The 21419-nt window shown below is 44.7% G+C and overlaps 4 protein-coding genes across 9 annotated transcripts in view; 3 read left to right on the top strand and 1 right to left on the bottom strand.

The window, feature by feature from the left end:
* The window catches only part of LOC125686399 (ubiquitin-associated protein 2-like), a 165572-nt gene that overhangs the window by 112784 nt on the left and 31369 nt on the right, over positions 1 to 21419 (bottom strand). For all 6 annotated transcript variants that reach the window (XM_048930328.1, XM_048930327.1, XM_048930331.1 and 3 more), the window contains exons 2-4: positions 14162 to 14301; positions 5038 to 5115; positions 3343 to 3453 (exon numbers count right to left, since the gene is read on the bottom strand). In XM_048930328.1, the coding sequence (XP_048786285.1) occupies positions 3343 to 3453; positions 5038 to 5115; positions 14162 to 14260 (288 nt within the window). In that variant the 5' untranslated portion in view covers positions 14261 to 14301. The remainder of the gene's footprint in view (positions 1 to 3342; positions 3454 to 5037; positions 5116 to 14161; positions 14302 to 21419) is intronic.
* LOC125686444 (uncharacterized) overlaps positions 1 to 21419 on the top strand; it is a 182414-nt gene that overhangs the window by 138985 nt on the left and 22010 nt on the right. The gene's annotated exons all lie outside the window — the stretch shown is intronic.
* The window catches only part of LOC125686402 (uncharacterized), a 218178-nt gene that overhangs the window by 184190 nt on the left and 12569 nt on the right, over positions 1 to 21419 (top strand). The window lies entirely within an intron of this gene.
* The window catches only part of LOC125686423 (uncharacterized), a 125169-nt gene that overhangs the window by 94495 nt on the left and 9255 nt on the right, over positions 1 to 21419 (top strand). The gene's annotated exons all lie outside the window — the stretch shown is intronic.

Genomic DNA, 21419 nt, shown 5'->3' with positions numbered 1-21419 from the left:
ATTCAAAAGCTTTAGCACCTAAAATATGGTTGGGCATAAAATAGCTCTTACTCCTGTAGGAAGTTAAAAGTCTTAGTCAAAGAAACATGCCCTTCTCTATTCTCCCCAACGTACATCCCAAGCCAGACTGTCCTAACCATTGCAAGTGAAAAGTCTTCATAAACATTACAAGTTTTAAGGATCATAGCATTATAAAAAGAAAAAAATAGTAGAGTATCGAAGAAATTATAAATAGTCTTTGTAGCTATCGCTCCTCGCTCTTCTAATTCCTCAAATTGGATAGATACATCTTCTAAATGAAGTTTAAAAAAAAAAAAGTTATAGTGAATTTTTTTTAAAAAAGCAAAGTTAGAAACAAATTTGGGAATCTGCATTCAGGAACAAGCAGTACTTTGGCTTCCAACTTTATATCAAATTTGTGGTAAAAGTGTTCTCAAGTATAATGGGCTCACAAAAAACCCTTCAAGTTGGAAGTTCACAGCACAAAGGACAATATGTCTTCATACACTGATGTAAACCCTTCTAATTAATATTCTTTCCTCCTCCTTTGTTGAGTTCTTTAAGTTCTCTGTATTTGCTTCTGAGTTTCTTTTCTTCTATGAAGAACGAGTTCAAAGGAACTTGTCAACATCGCAGAACACATGGATGTATTCTGTCACTGATAAAAGAGTTCAGAAAGTTTCTTTCATGTCATGATTAGTTATAACAATTTGGTAAGAAAGCACTTAACATTTTTTTTTTCAATCATCAGAAAACTTCTTAACTAGAAAATGAAAAATACAAGAGAACATTAAAAAAGGCTGATTTAACAAGATACAAACAAGATAGTTTTAATCAAAGTGAAATGCTCTCTTCTACTACCAACTTACACATTCAGCATTACACACTTTTGTGCTTTAGATGACCTCAACTCTTACAAATATAAGGGATAGAAAATGAAGTTCCCTTAGCTAGAATGATATGTATCCCAGATTTGAGGGGGTGCAAGGTTAGTGCTGAATGTTCAGTATTTCCTGTGTTTTATCAGGATGTGTACTATTGCCTATTATTAATGAGGAAACTAAGAAAGGAAGTCCAAGTTTCTCTACCAATTTAGATGAGATGGAATCTAGTTTACTATCTCAGATAAACTGTAAGAAGTCCCTCCAGCAAAAACTTCAAACAATTTCCTGATAACACTTGGGATAAAAAAAACGTAATGCAACACTGTAAGTGACATTGTTATACACAGTACACTTTTCTCTGTTTCTCAATTAATTCAAACTGAGGAGCAACACAATGACAAAAGCTATTACTTGCTGTATCCTCTTCTGACATTACTAGTTTTCAATTCATCTTTCAGATGGAGAAGCCTTCTCCAACCTCAGTATTTGCCAATGTACTCCTTCAGAAGTTACGACTTCATGCTTTCTCCCACTTTTAGGTTTATAGAGGTTACTTTTCGTGGCACAGTATCACCTACTTTCAGGTCTCATGGTTATGGAGGTACTACAGAATAGTACTACACTATAATACTACATAGTAAAAACAATAATACTACAGGGTACTGAAGCACTGGAACAGGATTCCCAGAGAAGTGGTGAATGGGTGTTCAAGGTCAGGCTGGACAGGTCTCTGAGCAACCTGATTGAGCTGTAGATGTCCTTGTTCATTTCAGGGGAGCTGGACTAGATGACCTTTAAAGTCTTGTCATGGTTCTATGTTTTTTTTGTTGTTGGGTTTCAGTATTCCACATCAAAACATCATGTAGTGTACGGGGCATTAAAGTGTCACTGCCCCAATTCCAAGTACCTATCCCTGTACATTACAGCAGTCACGGGATCTGGCCCTTCCGGGTGGGGGGGCGCTCTCTTGCTGCCTTGCAGTGGGTGCTGGAGGGTGCTTTCCTGGCCGTTCCAAGCTTTTCAGGTTTGACTCGGTCCCGGGAACTCTCTCTCTCATCTTGTCTGATTTATTAATCCCAATTTCAATTAAATTGTATGTATTGTGTTATCTTGTGTTCCGATATTATAGTAAAATAAGTTTTCCTCCATAGATTGTTGCCGCTGTTCTTTTCCTCCCTTCCTTCCTTCCCATCTTTGTGGGACTGGGGTGGGGCGGGAGGGCAGAGGCCTGTTGCCCCCTGTCTCGGACATAAATTGATCTAGTCAACTCTGTGACAAGTCTCTTCCAGCTCAAATGATTCTATGAACTACAAACAGGTTAGCATAAAACAGGACAATGTCCCACAGAGCACTGAGTTTTGGAGTAGAGTTAAAACTCCCTTCAGAGGGATTTAGATAAGCTGGATCGCTGGGCTGAGATGAATGGGATGAGGTTCAACAAGGCCAAGTGTCGGGTTCTGCACTTTGGCCACAACAACCCCAGGCAGCGTTACAGGCTTGGGGATGAGTGGCTGGATGAGTGTGAAGAGGAAAGGGACCTGGGGGTGTTGGTTGATGCTCGGCTGAACATGAGCCAACAGTGTGCCTAGGTGGCCAAGAGGGCCAACGGCATCCTCGCCTGCATTAGAAATGGTGTGGCCAGCAGAGCAGGGAGGTGATCATCCCGTGTACTCAGCACTGCTGAGGCTGCACCTTGAGTACTGTGTTCAGTTTTGGGCCCCTCACTACAAGAAAGACATTGAGGTCCTGGAGCGTGTGCAGAGAAGGGCAACGAAACTGCTGAGGGGTCTGGAGCACAAGTCTTATGAGGAGCTGCTGAGGGAGCTGGGATTGTTCAGTGTGGAGAAGAGGAGGCTCAGGGGAGACCTCATTGCACTCTACAACTTCCTGAAGGGAGGCTGTGATGAGGAGGGGTTTGGCCTCTTCTCCCGGGCAACAAACAGGACCCGGGGGAATGGCCACAGGTTGTACCAGAGGAGGTTTAGATTACACATAAGGAAGAACTTTTTCTCTCAGTGGTCAGGCACTGCAATGGCTGCCCAGGGAGGTGGTGGAGTTGCCATTCCCGGCAGTGTTCAAGAGGCGTCTGGATGAGGAGCTATGAGATGTGACTTAGTGCTTGTGGTAGCAATGGTGCTGGGAGGGCGGTTGGACTAGGTGATCTTGCAGATCGTTTCCAACCTGGTGATTCTATGATTCTATGAAAATAGTTGCACACAAATAAAAGCTAGAAGATTGCAGGACACCAGCAGAACAACCACAATATTGTCAAGGTTCAGCCTACTCTAAGATATGGACAAGACAGAAAAGCTGCCCTGGTCCTCCCCATTTCCTTCAGAGAAATTTTACTGAAGATATAAAAATAGAAATCTTCCTAAATGATTTTCCCAATCACTCTCTGAAAGTAGAAAGGCACAACAAGCAAAAAGAGCAGTTTAATATAGAAGTTAAAACTTACCGTGTCTGAACTTCCTTCTAGAAGTATGTTGATTGCTCTGTTCATATCCCCATTACAATCATGTAGTGCCACTATACACTCATCCTGGTTTTTCCCCGTCACTTCAATAAGCTGGTAGTAAAAGTCACACGTTAAAATATACAAATTATCATCATAAAGTAAGAGTTAGCACCACCACAGATTCCAAGAAAGCATGCAGTTGTGTCAGAGCAATTTAAAATCCTGAATAAAATTATCTACATTTCACAGATCTGCTTAGGATTCACGTAAGAGGCAGGATGAAACAGAAATTTAAATAGTAATCAAGAAAACACTTTTTTTTCCCCCTTTAACCCAATGCCTACAGCAAATGCTGTCACCCCAGACATAGCTGTATATGAAGGTAATGATGTAAGAGACCAAGACAGACCAAGGCATCTCTCTCCTTATCTCACTCTGTAAACACAGTCATCAAGTAAAATGTGGTAGAGAACAGATCCATCTGGAAAAAACATCCAGACTAAGAAAAAGTTTAATTGTTTTCAGTCAGATCAGCTCCTTCAATCCGTTTTAGCAGGACAAAAACAGGCTAAGCAATGGCTGCTTAAGAAAGCTGTTACTCAGTTATGTCCTGTGGACTTACAGTTCACATCCTACAGTGTAAGATGGATAATAATCAAGAATCTGTCATGAGGCATCTAGTACCTCCACCCAAAGAGGAAAAAAAACCAAAATATGAGCTAGAAATATACATGTGTGTGTAAAATATTGTACATTTCCTATGAAGAATTTAATTCTTAGCCTTCCTATCAGCAGGACTACAGACACTATTGATCAGGGGCCTTTGGCTTCAGAACATATAAGACTTCACTTCTGGCATAGCAGCAAAAAAAGTTTATAAACAAGAACAACAAAAATCAGTTAACAGTGCTTCAGAAAAGGTTTTACCAAAGAAAGGACATCTGAAAATCTGCCCCTCTGCTGCATCAGTGCATTCACAATAACTCTTCTTCTAGGTGTGTTCCTACGTTCTACATGAGCTGTGATGTGCACACCAAAATAAATAATCTGAGCAAAACAGGTAGTTGAATACTCAATACTGCTTGAATAAATTATCTCAGCTATAGCTGTGTAATGGAAGTTTGAATATATACACCCGAAGCTCAGCATGGTAGAAGAAATGGTATATGATTTCATTTTCAATGTGTAACACTATCATTTTAATATATACATGGATTTGGGAGGTCAGATTTAAAAAAAGAAAAAAGAAAGAAATAAGAAAAACCACACACACTTTTAAGCTATGATTAGATTTTTTACTTTTCCTGAAAAACAGCTGGCATTTTTAGCAAATCAGTTTACACAGGTGACAAATTATTACCATGTACATGGAGACCAGCTGAACATATACTCTTTATTCTCAAGATCATTAAATACCAGGACCATACTAGAAATACAGAATCTGGAATAGATGTGCACAGTGAGTTTTGGCTGAAAGGTTTGTCTACAAAGGAAAATACACCATCCAGAGTTATATTACCACAGGATGTCTTATAAGCAGACTTTTAAAGTCCAATAAGAGCATCTTCTCCTAGTTATGTCATTTGCACAAAGTTTTCATCTAAATCAGAAACAGCCACTCTAACTCCAAAACATAAGCTAGCCTAGGAACACCTTATTGCAGGACATTAAACCTCCGTACTGCAAGAAACATACTTGTTTCACTTTATCTTCAAAATCTGTGTCATTCTTATCGTAGATCATCTGAGCAAGACGAATCTGTTCTGCTGTTGCCTGAAAAATGCAAACATCCAAAAAGGTATTTTTTTAAGTATCTCCTAGCATCACTATATTTCTCTACAGAGTCTCAGAAAGAACATACACAAAAAGCATAGAGGTGCTACAAGGAAAAGATTAATGTTTCCACCTTTATGTTCATTTTACAGTTGTTGAGGTTTAACTTGACAAGTGGCTTATAACCACACAGTCATTCACTCATTCCCCCCCCCTTCCCAGTAGGATGGGGGAGAAAATAAAAATTAAATAAAAAGTAGAACCCGTGGGTTGAGATAAAACTATTTGCTAAGATAGAGAAAAAGGATAATAGTTAGGACTATATATATATATAAATGTATATAACAAGTGATGCTCAAGCAATTGCTCACCACCCACCAACTGATGCCCAGCTAGCCCCTGAGCAGTAGAAGAGAAACGGATGAACTCCCACTCCCTTCAAACCTCCTTCCACTTGATGTCATATGGTATGGAATATCCCTTTGGCCAGTTCAAGTCAGCTGTCCTAACCCTGCTCCTTACCAGTTCTTTGAGCCCTTTGCTGAGAATGGCCTTGGCTCTGTACAACACTGCTTAACAGAAACTATAAGCATCGGTGTTATCAACAGTTTTTCTCCTAGAACCAAAACACTGCATCATAGCAGACACTCTGAAGAAAACAATTCTGTCCCAGCTGAAACTAAGACAAGATTTAAAAAAAGTTAATTTCGACAGCAGCAATTTAAATGTGGTTTTGACAAATGAAACACAGTTAAAGGTTACTACATAGATAAGTGAACTTTGTGAAGGTCAGGAGCTGTCTTGGACAGAGTGACCATGAAATGGTAGAGTTCTTGATTCTTGGTGAAGTCAGGAGGGGAGGCAGCAAAGCTGCTACCTTGGACTTCCAGAGGGTGGACTTTGAACTGTTCATGAAAAGGCTGAGGTTCTCAATGCTTTCTTTACGTCTGTCTTTAAAAGTCAGACCATTTATCCTCAGGGTACTCTACTCTCTGACCTGGAAGTCTCAGACAGGGAGCAGACTAAACCCCCCACAATTCAGGAGGAAACAGACAGAGACCTACTATTCCACGTGGACTGCCACAAGTCCATGGGCCAGATGAGATCCATGTGAGAGTGCTGAAGGAACTGGTGGAGGCAATAGCTAAGCCGCTTTCCATCATCTATCGGTGTTCATGGTCATCTGGAGACGTCCCAGAAGACTGGAGACTTACCAGTGTGACTCCCATCTACAAGAAGGGTTGTAAGGAGGATCAGGGGAACTACAGGCCTGTCAGCCTGACCTCGGTGCCAGGGAAGGTTATGGAGCAGATCGTCTTGAGGGAGATCATGCGGCATGTGCAGGGTGACCGGGGGATCAGGCCTAGCCAGCATGGGTTTGTGAAGGGCAGGTCCTGCTTGACCAACCTGATCTCCTTCTATGATCGAATGACCCATCTGGTGGATGAGGGAAAGGCCATTGATGTGGTCTACCTAGACTTCAGCAAAGCCTTTGACACTGTCTCCCACAGCATTCTCCTGCAGAAGCTGGCAGCCCGAGGCTTGGACAGGTACGCTCTTGGCTGAATAAGGAGCTGGCTGGAGGGCCGGGCTCAGAGAGTGGTGGTGAATGGAGTCAAATCCAGCTGGTGACCAGTCGTGAGTGGTGTTCCCCAGGGGTCGGTGCTGGGGCCTGTCCTCTTCAATATCTGTATTGATGACCTGGATGAGGGCATCGAGTGCACCCTCAGGAAGTTTGCAGATAACACCAAGTTGGCTGGAAGTGTGGATCTGCCTGGGGGTAGTGAGGCCCTACAGGGGGATCTGGACAGGCTGGAGAGCTGGGCTGAAGCCAATGGAATGAGGTTCAACAAGACCAAATGCCAGGTCCTGCTCTTTGGCCACAACAACCCCAGGCAATGCTGCAGGCTTAGGTCAGAGTGGCTGGAAGACTGAAGAGGAAACGGACCTGGGGGTATTTGTCAACACTCAACTGATCACGAGCCAGCAGTGTGCCCAGGTGGCCAAGAAGGCCAATGGCATCCTGGTTTGTGTCAGAAACAGTGTTGCCAGCAGGAGCAGGGAGGTGATTGTACGTCTGTACTCAGCTCTGGTGAGACCTCACCTCAAGTGCTGTGTTCAGATTAAGTTACTTTCTTGGGTGGAGACATGGCAGTGATTTTGTTGATCACATCTACCAGAATGTGACAACGTCCACCCTACCGCTGTATACCTAGGAACTGAATTTATTGTGCAGGCCCTTTCACTTTACTTTGCTTAGTAGTGAAACCAGCTTGTGGAAGGATCTGAATTATTCTTTCCCCTTTCTTGTAAACTTCCTCTGCTGTATCGCCCCACACAATGATGTCATCAATGTACTTTAAGTGCTCAGGAGCACCTCCCTGTTCCAATACAGTTTGGATCAACCCATGGCAAATGGTCGGGCTGTGTTTCCACCCCTGGGGCAAACGGTTCCAGATATACTGAACGCCCCTCCATGTGAAAGCAAACTGTGGCTTACATTCTTTGGCCAAAGGGATGGAAAAGAAGGCATTAGCAATGTCAGTGGTGGCATACCATTTGGGTGCTTTTGACTCCAGTTCATACTGGAGTTCTAACATGTCAGGCACAGCAGCACTCAGTGGGGGTGTGACTTCATTCAGGCCACGGTAGTCCACCGTCAGCCTCCATTCTCCACTGGCTTTACGCACTGGCCATATGGGGCTGTTAAAAGGCGAGTCAGTTTTGCTGATCACTCCCTGGCTCTCTAGTTGACAAATCAACTTCTGAATGGGGAGCAAGGAATCCCTGTTGGGAATTGACATGGAAGCGTGCATGAAGCAGAGGTGTATCACTGAATTCCTCCATGCAGAAAAAATTTTGATGTGGAATACTGAAACCCAAAAACATCATGTAGTGTACGGGGCATTAAAGTGTCACTGCCCCAATTCCAAGTACCTATCCCTGTACATTACAGAAGTCACGGGATCTGGCCCTTCCGGGTGGGGGGGGGCGCTCTCTTGCTGCCTTGCAGTGGGTGCTGGAGGGTGCTTTCCTAGCCGTTCCAAGCTTTTCAGGTTTGACTCGGTCCCGGGAACTCTCTCTCTCATCTTGTCTGATTTATTCATCTCAATTTCAATTAAATTGTATATATTGTGTTATCTTGTATTCCAATATTATAGTAAAATAAGTTTTCCTCCATAGATTGTTGCCGCTGCTCTTTTCCACCCTGCCTTCCTTCCCATTTTTTTCTGGGACTGGGGTGGCGGGGGAGGGCAGAGGCCTGTCGCCCCTGTCACGGACATAGATTGATCTGGTCAACTCCGTGACAAAATTATACCCATTGACATTCACTGAAGCTTGCTTAATGTTTATGGAGACCAAACAGTGGATATCAGTACAGTGAGGCAGTGGGTGTTGAGTTTCAGCAGTGGCAACAGCAACATGTAAGACAAGCCCTGTTCCAGAGGGCCACGCCACAAAATGAAGAGCATCTTGATCAGCTCATTCACAAGAATTTAGTAATGGTGGTGTCTGTGTTAAAAAATAGTGTTTTGTAGCTGAGAATTTACTATATCAAATAGTGTTATTGTGCTCTTTGTATCTGCTCCCTATTCTCTGTTGTATATAAAAGACTCTCAATTGTCCAATAAGATCTTGTGAGGACTTTTTGAAGAAGACAACATTGCCAATAGCCTGGCTTAAGCTTTCTTGCATCCCTCTAGAGATACCTGCACCCTCTGCCTCCCTGAAGTGCCTGTATACCAATGCTCACAGCATGGGAAATAAACAGGAAGAACTAGAGATCTGTGTGTAGTTACAGGGCCATGATCTCACTGAGATCACAGAGACGTGTCATGATTTTATGATGTTTGTTATCAGTATTCCACATCATAACATCATGTAAAGCACTGGGAGTTCAAGAGTTAATGCCCCACTTCCATGGACCGCTGATTTTCTGAATACCTGGCTCTCAGAAAAGAACTACATACCCCAGAGGACTTTGCATTCAGTGGGGAAGATAAGACCTTCAAGTCATGGGACTCACTCTCTCTTGCTGCCTGGCAGTGTGTAGGTGTGCTCCCTAGCTGTGTGCCTTCAGTTCAGAGTAAGGCCTTCGGTTTCAGACACTCTTTCTCTTATTTTATTTGTTTTATTAGCCTCAAATCCAATTATATATTGCATTGTAGTGTGCTATCTTGCATTCCAATACCATATTTAGTAAATGCACTTTCCTCTTCAGATCATTGCTGCTGTTCTGTTTGTAGGCCCATCTCCCATCTCCCTACCATTCCCCCTTTCCCTTTCCCCTTTCCCCTTTCCTAGGGGGTCCCCTGCCCCATTAGTCACAGAACCGAGACGAACTAGCCCATAAACCATCGACACTTGCCCTTCCCTTCCCCTTTTTGGACCGGTGGGCCTGTCGGCCTGCTGTCCCCATGTCGTGGACACAGATCTAGAGATAACTTGGTGACAACGTGATAGGACTGTTCATATAACTGGAATTCTGCCATGGATGGCTGTATGGGAACTATTGAATCATGGCTTGAACCTCTGATTGACCACCTGAGGCGAGCAATGAGTCAGCCACGGGAGCACAGGTGAAGGCAAGGTGGTGGAGTTTCTCTCTATGTGAGAGAGCAACTAGAATGCATCAGCCTCTGCCCGGAGCTTGTGGGTAAGAATTAAGGGGCAGGTTAACATAGGTGACACTACTGTGAGTGTATACTACAGGCCACTTAATCAGGAGGAGGAGGTGGATGAGACCTTCTACAAAACAGCTGGAAGTAGCTTCTCAATCCCTGGCACAGGTTCTTATGGGGGACTTCAACCATCCTGATATTTGTTGGATAAGCAATACATCCAGGCACACAAGGTCCAGTCAGTACAATGTGTTGATAACTTTCTGACACAGGTGGTAGAGGAGCCGACAAGGAGGGGTGTGCTACTTGACCTTGTTTTTACTGACAAGGACTAGTTGGGGATGTGAAGGTTGGGGGCATCTGGGGATGCAGTGATCACGTGATGGTGGAGTTCAAGATCTTGTGTGGACAAAGCAAAGCAATAAGTAGAATTACTACCCTGGACTTCAGGAGAGCAAACTTTGACCTCTTTAAATAACTACTTGGAGGTATTCCATGGACTAGAGTGTTAGAAGGTAAGGGTGCCCCTGAGAGCTGGTTGGTGCTTAAACACCATTTCTTCCAAGCTCAAGATCGGTACATATCTAAGAGTAAGAAATCAGAGAAAGGTGGCAAGAGGCCTGTATGGATGAGCAAGGAACACATGGATTAACTAAAAGGAAAGAAGGTCCATGAAGTATGGTAAAAGGGCCTGTCCACCTGGGAAGAATATAGGAATGTTGTCAAGGCCTGTAAGGATGCAACCATACAATCATAGAATGGCTTGGGTTGGAAAGAACCCCGAGGATAATCAAGCTCCTACTGCCAAACTTCAGATCTGGTATTAGAGCAGGCTGCCCAGGGCCCCATCCAACCTGGTCTTGAATGCCTCCAGGGATGGAGCATCCACAACCTCTCTGGGCAGCTGTTCCAGCACCTCACCGCTCTCTCTGTAAAGAACTTCCCCCTGACATCCAATCTAAACCACCCCTCCTTGAGATTAAAACCATTCCCCCTTCTCGTATCGCTATCTATGTACCCAAGTAAAAAGTTGATTCCTCTCCTGTTTATAACCCCCTTTTAAATACTGAAAGGCTGCCATGAGGTCACCCCGCAGCCTTCTTTTCTCCATGCTGAACAAGCCCAGCTCCCTCAGCCTGTCCTCGTAGGGGAGGTGCTCCAGTCCCCTGATCATCTCTGTGGCTCCTCTGGACCCTCTCCATCAGCTCCCTGTCCTTCTTGTACTGGGGGCTCCAGACCTGGACACAGCACTGCAGATGGGGCCTCACAGGAGCAGAGCAGAGGAGGACAATCACCTCCCTGTCCCTGCTGGCCACCCCTCTGCTGATGGAGCCCAGAAAACAGCCTTCTGAGCTGCAAGCACACACTGCTGGCTCATGGCAGCAGCATGTTTTTTTCCTAGTCTTCCTTTTAGTATCAACATTCCTTGTTATGAAACTTAGGAAGTGTGGGATAGATGAATGGATGGTGAGGTGGATTGAGAACTGGCTGACTGGCAGAGCTCAGAGGATTGTGATCAGCAGTGCAGAGTCTTGTTGGAGGCTATAAGAAGCTGGAAGCTTGTGTCTCAAAGCTTGTTTGGTGGCACCCATCCAAGACATAACCTACTCAACAAGCTTTTGGGGTTAATGGTTACCATAAGCACAGCAGTAAGAGATGTGGCTGGGCGTATGTTTTAGGCTGTTGCTTCTTTCAGGCATTCAAGCTGACTTATGGAGGTGATCTTGGAAGAGAGGACCACCATGTAGTCAGTGTGCATACCCAGCAGCCCACCATTTGACAATCACATGATCAACTGCTGATTACCCAATGGGTACTATGGACATGCTGTTGCAAATATCATCACCCCTGATGAATCAAACAGAAGTGCCCCTGGCAACCAGCTGCTGCCCCTGGTAACCAATAGGATACTATCGAAAGGATAAAAACCTGAGGAGTTACAAGGAAGAATGAGTACCCCCTGCACTGAACTGCATCCTTGCAGGTCAACAAGACATTGTTGACCAACTTGCTGCTTCCCTGTGGACCAACAAGATGTTGCTTGATCCCTGGTGGTGACTATTTCTGATTTGTAAATGGTTTGCTAGGATTTCTCTCTTTACCCTAACCTGGCTTCCCCATCTTCCCCATGTTCCTTACTAGTTTAGAATTTGTAAAAAATCATTGGACAACATTTGGCCTCGTTTGCTGTCTTAATCTTCCTCTGGGTGTATATGTATATGTCAAACCATCCCCTCCAGTAATTGTACAAGTACAAAGGCCTGTAACTAGCAGTGTTCCCCAGGGGTTGTTGCCGGGTCTGGTCTTTGTCATGATTTTATGGCTTTTGTTATCGTTATTTCACATCATAACATCCTGTAGTGCACTGTGAGTTAAAGAGTTAATGCTCCAGTTCCGTGGATTGTGGGTAGTTCCAGGTACCTGGTTCTCAGAAGAGAAGAACTACATACCCCAAGGGACTTTGTGTTTCCATTTTCCATTCAGAGGGAAAGATAAAACTGTTAGCAGATCACAAGACTGCTCATCTCTGCAGAGTGTACTCCCTAGCCATCTCACCTTCATCATTAGAGTAAGCCCTTTGGTTTTTGGACACTGTATGGGAACTGCTGAGTCAGGGCCTGAACCTCTGATTGATCACCTGAGGCGAGCCATGAGTCAGCCAGAGGAGCACAGGTGAAGGCAATTCACCTGTGCTGCCAGAAGGGGTGGAGCCTGGCTGTACCTCTCCTAGACCTATTGAAGAGCTGGCTACCAGAGGGGAAGGATCTCTTCTGGAGATGACCTCTCTTGGTGTTTTGTGGTGAGCTCAGCCGAAGGGTAAGCTCTTCTACTTATTCTCTTTTTGTTATTGTTGTCTACTTTGCCTTACTCTCTTGATTATGTTGTGATTATAACATCTTGATATCTATTGATTATACAGACACTCACTCATTTATTAGCTTCAATTCTTATTATATTGTGTTACCTTGCATTCTAATATCATATTTAGTAAACTAGCTTTCCTCCTCAGATCGTTGCCACTGTTTCGTTTTTAGGCCCATCTCCCTACCCTTTCCCCTTTTCCCCCTTTCCTGGGGCATGGGTCCATGGGTTCTCCCACCCCATTAACCACAGAACCAGGTTGAACCAGTGCATAAAGTGGTGATAACTTGTATTTCTGCTATTATAATTAGTAAATTAACTTTCCTTTTCAGATCATTGCTGCTGTGGTATTTTTTCTTATTTATTATTATTACTTTCCCTTTTTGTTCCCTTCCCTCCTCCCTTTTCCAGTCAGTGGGGCTGTGAGTCTTCTGTCCTCCTGTCATGGACACAAAGATTTAGAGATAACTCTGTGACAGTAATAAACAGGGCCATACCAGACCAAGTAGCTTCCTAGTTGACTCTAACCCTGGCCCCAGGGAGACAGCAGACTTCCCTGTGGATGTGGTCTGGTTTGCATATTGGGCCCTCTGTTCCCCTCAGAAGGGAGTCATCTATGATAATCACCCTTCTTTTGTTCTTGACAAAGGCAGTCTGGAGGCACAGGTCTGACTGACTTGCCCTAGACGACCCCCTGGATGGACTGTCACCAACATCTTCATTTGCCTGTCCCTCAATTTACAGAGCCTCTTATACCTGTTGTGCAAGGGCACCTGGGAAGTTGAGGAAGGCCAAAAGGGGGATTTGTCTGCCACCAAGCAAGAACCTGTTTCCACTACTCCCTGTCTCTTAGGTCCCCTCCTGTCTGCTGGCAAGAAGGTAGGAGATCCTCCACTTGTTGCAGAATCCCCTAGTGCACTTCTCACAGGGATGGCAGGGTGTGGCTACACCAGTCTATCTCCCTTTCATAGTCCATGATATTCCTTAATCTTTCCACTTCCTACTCAGTCTGGTGGCAGAGCTGAAGGATCATCCACCTGCTCACAATGCACACAGGTGGTATCCCTGCTACTCTCCTGCTATTTGTGACAGGCTCAGTCACTCCCTACAGCCAGAAACCTGTACAGGTGCATGTTTGCGTGTGTCCTTAATCTGGGTTGTCATATTCTTTCTAGCAACAGCTTTCAGCCAAGTGGAGACCATGGCTAAGTCTAGCTCTTCCAGGAGAGCGATGACCACTAGGTGAGCTGCCCTCTTGTGTGGAGAGGGACTGTGACCTTCCTCACATACCACTCTGCCTGCATGAATTTCCATGTAAGCATTGCACCACATTCTTAATGATGCACCACACCCTGTTCACTGTGCTCCTAGTCTCACTCCCTAAGGGCTGCCTTTGTATGTGCAAGGGTTTAGTCACTATCACTCCTGGCTTCACCCATGAATCCTCAGAGTTGCTTTTTATCAGGAGAGGAAGGGACTGGTGCACAAGCCTCCAATCTGGAGCCAATCCCCTTCAAGTCTACATACTTCAAACTCCAAAATTATTATACAGTAGCACATACCTGTATTACTTGTTTCTGTTGTTGCACTGGCTGTGTGGTTGAAGTTTGCATTTTGTCCCGAGTGCCCTGGGTACGTTCACTGCCCACTGAAGTCATCATATATAGTATATACAAAACAGTGTATGTACAAAATAGAAAATCTGAAAGAAAATAAAGAGTGTGAGTTAATTCACAGCACTGATTCAACACTCAGATAACATAAACACAGTATCTTCAACTTTACTTGCCTTTACCATGAATTCTATGCAAAGATACTTGAGAAAGCAGCTTAAAAACACCATTATTGGATTTACCAGCCTTTATAGTAAAAGGGGGAATTAAATAGATAAAAAGCATCATTATCAGCTGATTGGAATCTGTCTACATCAGTACTTCCAGACTACATCCATATCTCCCAGAATTTCCAGTTATTTAACATACATATTTCTTAATCTGCTACTCTGTTGAGATTCCGGCTTCATCTGGAATCCCCCACGCACCTCAGTGCTATCCTGTCTGTGGCGGTCAGCTTTCATTTTAATTCATCCTCTGTCATTAAAATTATTTTGAAATAAGAAAAATAGTATTTTCCTGTGATTGTACAGCACCTAACACAAAGCTGTAACCGATGAAAATGCTTTTTAGTAGCTATGGCAACTGGAAGCAGGTATCAAAACAGTCACAGCCAACTGCCTGTTTTCTGCCACTGTGACAATGTGAAGTAAAGCTGCTTGCAAATGTAGGAAAGTAAAGACAGCCTCCAAGTGGTGCCAAGTGGGCAGAAAACATGCAAAGCTGCAGCAAAGCCCTTTCACTGCAGCCCCACTGCAAGAATGTGCCTCAGCACACAACTTGTCAGGGCAAGTAGGTTTGGCACAAGTTTGCTATCACTGAGTTCAACGTATAAGTCTTGAATGAAAACTGAGCAAAGTACTGTGATTGCATAGACAAGGATTTGCTCAATATCTAACTGATCACTAGACTTCACAAGTGAATTGTACTCAAAAACTGCAGTTGCAACGAGACGATACAGTTTAAACACTGATCTACAGAAAAGACAGTTAACCCCATTACAATCTTATATTTAGAAATGTGTTTCTGTTGGCAAAAAGTTGAACCCAAGGCTGATGTTTTTTTTTTAACGTAATAGTTAAAGCACTCAGCAGAGCCTGAGGAGAAAGTATATTTCCATTAACTATTGCATATTTGACAAGAACAAGCCTGCCTTTACCAGGAACCAACTGTAGTTGGATTTCAACTGTAACAGTGTTACTCCAGCTTTATGAATATATTCACCAAAGCCAATCTATTTCACAGTCTCTTAAGGTGATCTCACCTGTCACGGAGTTGACCAGATCAATCTATGTCCGTGACAGAGGCAACAGGCCTCTGCCCTCCCCCCCACCCCAGTCCCACAAAAATGGGAAGGAAGGAAGGGAGGAAAAGAGCAGCGGCAACAATCGATGGAGGAAAACTTATTTTACTATGATATCGGAATGCAAGATAACACAATATATACAATTTAATTGAAATTGAGATGAATAAATCAGACAAGATGAGAGAGAGAGTTCCCGGGACCGAGTCAAACCTGAACAGCTTGGAACGGCCAGGAAAGCACCCTCCAGCACCCACTGCAAGGCAGCAAGAGAGCGCCCCCCCACCCGGAAGGGCCAGATCCCGTGACTGCTGTAATGTACAGGGATAGGTACTTGGAATTGGGGCAGTGACACTTTAATGCCCCGTACACTACATGATGTTTTGATGTGGAATACTGAAACCCAGAAACAAAAAACATAGAACCATGACATTGCACCCCCTATTCTACATCGTTACATCATGCTTAATATATATATACATATATACAAACAAACAAAAAATGATTAAAATGCATTACACACATATGGCTATATACATATACATAGAATTAGTAACTGCACTCCCCCGGCATCAAGTTTCCTTGTGGTACACACTGGACATCCCCATTCTTCTGCATTACCCACCATGTGGATCCTGGCCCCTGGGCAAAAACTGTTACCACGGAGAGGTTTGCCCTTTCCAGAAGCTGGAAGAACCCAAACTGCCTTTCCTAACATGTTCTTTACATGTACAACAGGGACTTTATCTCCCTCTACGGTATGTAGGGAACTGGAGTGGATAGGACCATCACGATTGATAGATCCTCTGGAATTGACTAACCAGGTGGCTTCTGCCAAATGCTTCTCCCAGTGCTTAAATGTTCTGCCACCCAGTGCTTTTAGCATCGTTTTTAACAATCCATTGTGTCGTTCAATTTTACCAGAGGCTGGTGCATGATAGGGAATATGGTAAATCCACTCAATGCCATGATCTTTGGCCCAAGTATTTACAAGAGAATTTTTGAAATGAGTCCCATTATCTGACTCAATACTTTCTGGGGTGCCATGTCTCCACAGGACTTGTTTCTCGAGACCCAGTATGGTGTTTCGGGCGGTAGCATGGGGTACTGCAAATGTTTCGAGCCACCCAGTGGTTGCCTCCACCATAGTAAGCACATAACGCTTACCTTTGCGAGATGGTGGCAAGGTGATAGAATCAACCTGCCATGCCTCCCCATATTTGTACTTTTGCCATCGCCCTTCCTCCCACAGAGGTTTCATCCTCTTGGCTTGTTTGATGATGGCACATGTTTCACAGTTATGAATAACCTGTGCAATGGCATCCATAGTTAAGTCCACCCCTCGGTCTCTAGCCCATTTGTATGTTGCATCTCTCCCTTGATGACCTGAGGTCTCATGGGCCCACCGAGCCAGAAATAATTCACCCTTGTTCTGCCAGTCCAGGTCTATTTGAGCCACCTTAACTTTGGCAGCTCGGTCTACCTGTTGGTTACTTTGCTGTTCTTCAGCAGCCCGACTCTTGGGCACATGAGCATCTACATGACGCACCTTTACAACTATAGTCTTTGTTTGGGCAGCAATGTCTTTCCACAGTTCAGCAGCCCAAATAGGTTTACCCCTTCTTTGCCAGTTACTTTGCTCCCACTGCTGTAACCACCCCCATAAGGCATTTGCCACCATCCATGAGTCAGTGTAAAGACAGAGCATTGGCCACCTCTCCCGTTCAGCGACATCTAAGGCCAGTTGGACAGCCTTTACCTCTGCAAATTGGCTTGATTCGCCTTTCCCTTCAGTGGCCTCTGCAACTTGTCGTGTGGGGCTCCACACTGCAGATTTCCATCTGCGATGCTTTCCCACAATACGACACGATCCATCTGTGAACAGGGCATATTTCTTTTCATTCTCTGGTAGTTCATTGTATGCTGGGGCCTCTTTAGCACATGATACCTCTTCTGCTGGTGGTGTTCCAAACTTTTTACCTTCAGGCCAGTCCATGATGACCTCTAGGATTCCTGGATGGCTGAGGTTCCCCATCCGTGCTCGTTGTGTAATCAGTGCAATCCACTTGCTCCAAGTGGCATCAGTAGCATGATGGGTGGAGGGAACCTTTCCTTTAAACATCCAGTTCAGCACTGGCAGTCAAGTTGCCAGAAGAAGCTGTGTTTCAGTACCGACTACTTCAGAAGCAGCCCGAACCCCCTCATATGCAGCTAAGATCTCCTTTTCAGTTGGAGTGTAGCCCTCTTCCGACCCCCTGTAGGCTCGACTCCAGAATCCCAGGGGTCGGCCTCGGGTCTCTCCTGAGGCTCTTTGCCACAGACTCCAAGTAAGACCGTTCTCTCCAGCAGCAGTATAGAGGATGTTCTTTATACCCTGTCCCGTCCGTACTGGCCCTACGTCCACGGCACGGGCTATCTCCTGTTTAATCTGTTCAAAAGCCTGCTGCTGCTCAGGGCCCCATGTAAACTCATTGCTCATTCGCGTCACATAATAAAGGGGGCTTACAATGAGGCTGTAGTTTGGAACATGCATTCTCCAAAAGCCCACTGCACCCAGAAAAGATTGTGTCTCTCTTTTGCTAGTGGGTGGAGACATAGCAGTGATTTTGTCGATCACATCTGTCGGGATGTGACGACGGCCATCTTGCCACTTTATACCTAGGAACTGAATCTCCTGGGCAGGTCCTTTCACTTTGCTTCACTTAATAGCAAAACCAGCACTCAGAAGAATTTGGATTATACACTCTCCTTTCATGAAGACTTCTTCTGCTGTATCGCCCCACACAATGATATCATCAATGTACTTTAAGTGCTCAGGAGCACCTCCCTGTTCCAATACAGTTTGGATCAACCCATGGCAAATGGTCGGGCTGTTTCCACCCCTGGGACAAACGGTTCCAGATATACTGAACGCCCCTCCATGTGAAAGCAAACTGTGGCTTACATTCTTTGGCCAAAGGGATGGAAAAGAAGGCATTAGCAATGTCAGTGGTAGCATACCATTTGGGTGCTTTTGACTCCAGATCATACTGGAGTTCTAACATGTCCGGCACAGCAGCACTCAGTGGGGGTGTGACTTCATTCAGGCCACGGTAGTCCACCGTCAGCCTCCATTCTCCACTGGCTTTACGCACTGGCCATATGGGGCTGTTAAAAGGCGAGTGAGTTTTGCTGATCACTCCCTGGCTCTCTAGTTGACGAATCAACTTCTGAATGGGGAGCAAAGAATCCCTGTTGGTGCGGTACTGCCACCTGTGCACCGTTTTTGTAGCAATCGATACCTGTTGCTCTTTTACTCGCAGCAGCCCCACAACAGATGGATCTTCTGACAGGCCAGGCAAAACAGACAGCTGCTTAATGTTGTCTGTGTCCACAGCAGCTATTCCAAAGGCCCATCGATACCCCTTAGGATCCTTGAAATGCCCCCTTCTGAGATAATCAATACCTAGTATACATGGAGCCCCTGGGCCCGTCACAATAGGATGTTTCTGCCAGTCCTTACCAGTGAGGCTTATCTCAGCCTCCAACACAGTCAATTCTTGAGAGCCCCCGGTCACTCCAGAAATATGGATTGATTCTGTCCCTTCATGACTCGAGGGCATCAGAGTGCACTGTGCACCAGTGTCCACCAGGGCCTTATATTTCAGTGGTTCTGATGTGCCAGGCCATCGAATCCACACAGTCCAATATACTCTATTATCCCTTTCCCCCCCCGACTGAGGGCAGGGCCCCTCTATTCATTACCTGTGGTAACTGGAGCAACTGCACTGGTGGTTAATCTGCTTTGTAATTCTTTCACCCGGGCTCGTAGTACAGCAGTAGGTTCACGGTGCCACTTCCTCATGTCTTCTCCATGGTCACGTAGGTAATACCATAAGACAATTCGCGGTGTATTATCCCTTACTTGAGCCGGAGAGCGTTTGCCTCTAACAGCTGAGATTTTTGATGGTGCACGTGAGAAGGAAGGTTCATCGTCTTTAGTTAGGTGGGCTCACATAAATTGCATCATCTCCTTCATCTCCTTCATCTCCTTCATTAGACTCATTTGATTATCCTGATCTTCATCCAGCGTCTCTGATACTGCTACAGGTTTGTCACGGTTAATCAGTTGAGACACTTGCTCCGTCATTTTTGATATAGCAGCAACGGCAGCAATTGTTCGTAGTTTTGGAGCGTAACAATTAATTCATAAACTAAGGGTGTTCTCTGTTGTTCCTGGTATCTGTCACACGCTGACGTTAGTGTAGCGGCATATTTGTCCGGCGCTGTTGTCACGATTTTCTGCCATATCTCAGGCGTTGTCCTCACTCTTTCAGGGTCGCGGTTTTGTTGTGGGTGGTTAGGAACAAAGTCAGGGTCATACAACATTTCCACCACGCCTATTTCCCTCAAATACTGGATACCCTTTTCAACTGTATCCCATTTCTTCATCGCAATCTTCAAGCCATTTTTGAAGGGATACTTTTCCTTCACGGCTATTAACACTCGTTCCCAGAGGGAGGCAGCCTCATCCGAACATCAACTAATTCCTCTATCAATAGCTGGATCTCTGGCAATGGCACCTAGTTGGCGAGCTTCATTACCATCCAGAGACAAGCTATGGGCCCCACTGTCCCAACAGCGAACCAACCAGGAAACAAGAGTTTCATTTGGGCGCCGTGTAAACTCCTTTCTTGAACCTTGGATTTCAGTCATCTTTAGAGGCCAGCGAGTAGTAATAGAGACTTCCTCTTCATCACTCTCTTCTGCACGTCTCTTAGTTTTCCCTTTTGCCTTTCGCGATGGTGGTGGTTCTGAGGAGGTCCCCTCGCCTGGATCTTCCTCCACCTCCTCCTCCTCTTCTTCTCTTTTTCGTTCAAGACGCGAAGACACTCGTTTCCATTTCTTGCCCTCCACAGGAGCAACTGGTATTGTTACTGGTGTCTCCTGTGATTGATTAGATTTGACTTGGGGATTTTCCCCTTAGGCTTGAACCTCAGCTCGGAAACACTCTCTCTCCAGAATGGTATTATATAGGGCACGGTAAGCACAAGCCAAACCCCAAATAAGTTGTACCTCCTTAGATTTATGTAAGCCGCATTGTCCCTGACTCAAATACTGGCTTAGTTTCTCAGGATCCTACAGGTGTTCAAGAGTAAAATCCCATGACACTGCGGGTCCCCATGCTTCTAAGACCTTTCCTAAACCTCTCCATATTCCCTGCCAGTCATCATTCTCTGGTTTTGGAAGGGATTCCTTCCTCTTATTATTCACAATTATGAATACAATCAGATAACTTAATGACACGCAGACCAACATGAGTATTAATTCAAGATTCGTAAATCGTTTGACAAACCGAGAAGAAAACCCGGAGACTGGTCTGAACATCGTGTTGTTTGTAAAATTAGCTATTCCATTTGGGATGTAGCTGTTTGTGAAATTAGCCATTCCTTCGGGGATGTAGTTGTTTGTGAAATTAGCCATTCCTTCTGGGATGTAAATGTCACAATTCAAATCATACCACATTGCAAGTAGGTAAAACATAGGTGTCTCCATCAGTGCCCTCAGGTAGTTATATATGAATGCAATTCCACAACACATAATTGTGAGCTGCATTATTGGCCAGTAGGTTGCGAATAACACCATTGCTTTTAATCCTTTACCCAGCACCCCCACGATAACGAGTGGGTTCATCGCTGGTGTCTGCTAAAAAGGGGTCAATGAATTGAAGCTAACAAGAGGAGGAAAAAAAAAGAAAAAAGGCACTACCCAGACTAAGTAGTGCTCAGAGTTTACAAATATCCCAGAACACTGGCAGTACGCCTAATCTTTCAAGGTCAGGTTTTCCAGCACAGAAACCTGAACTACTGATAATGCTCCCTAGCGAAGCTCTCTAAGAGCAGAGAGAAAAAGAGGTTCGTTCTA

This window comes from Lagopus muta, chromosome W (genome assembly GCF_023343835.1).
Source record: "Lagopus muta isolate bLagMut1 chromosome W, bLagMut1 primary, whole genome shotgun sequence".
NCBI lineage: Eukaryota > Metazoa > Chordata > Aves > Galliformes > Phasianidae > Lagopus > Lagopus muta.
Note: the sequence above shows the minus strand (reverse complement) of the source record. Positions and strands in the feature narration are given on the sequence as shown.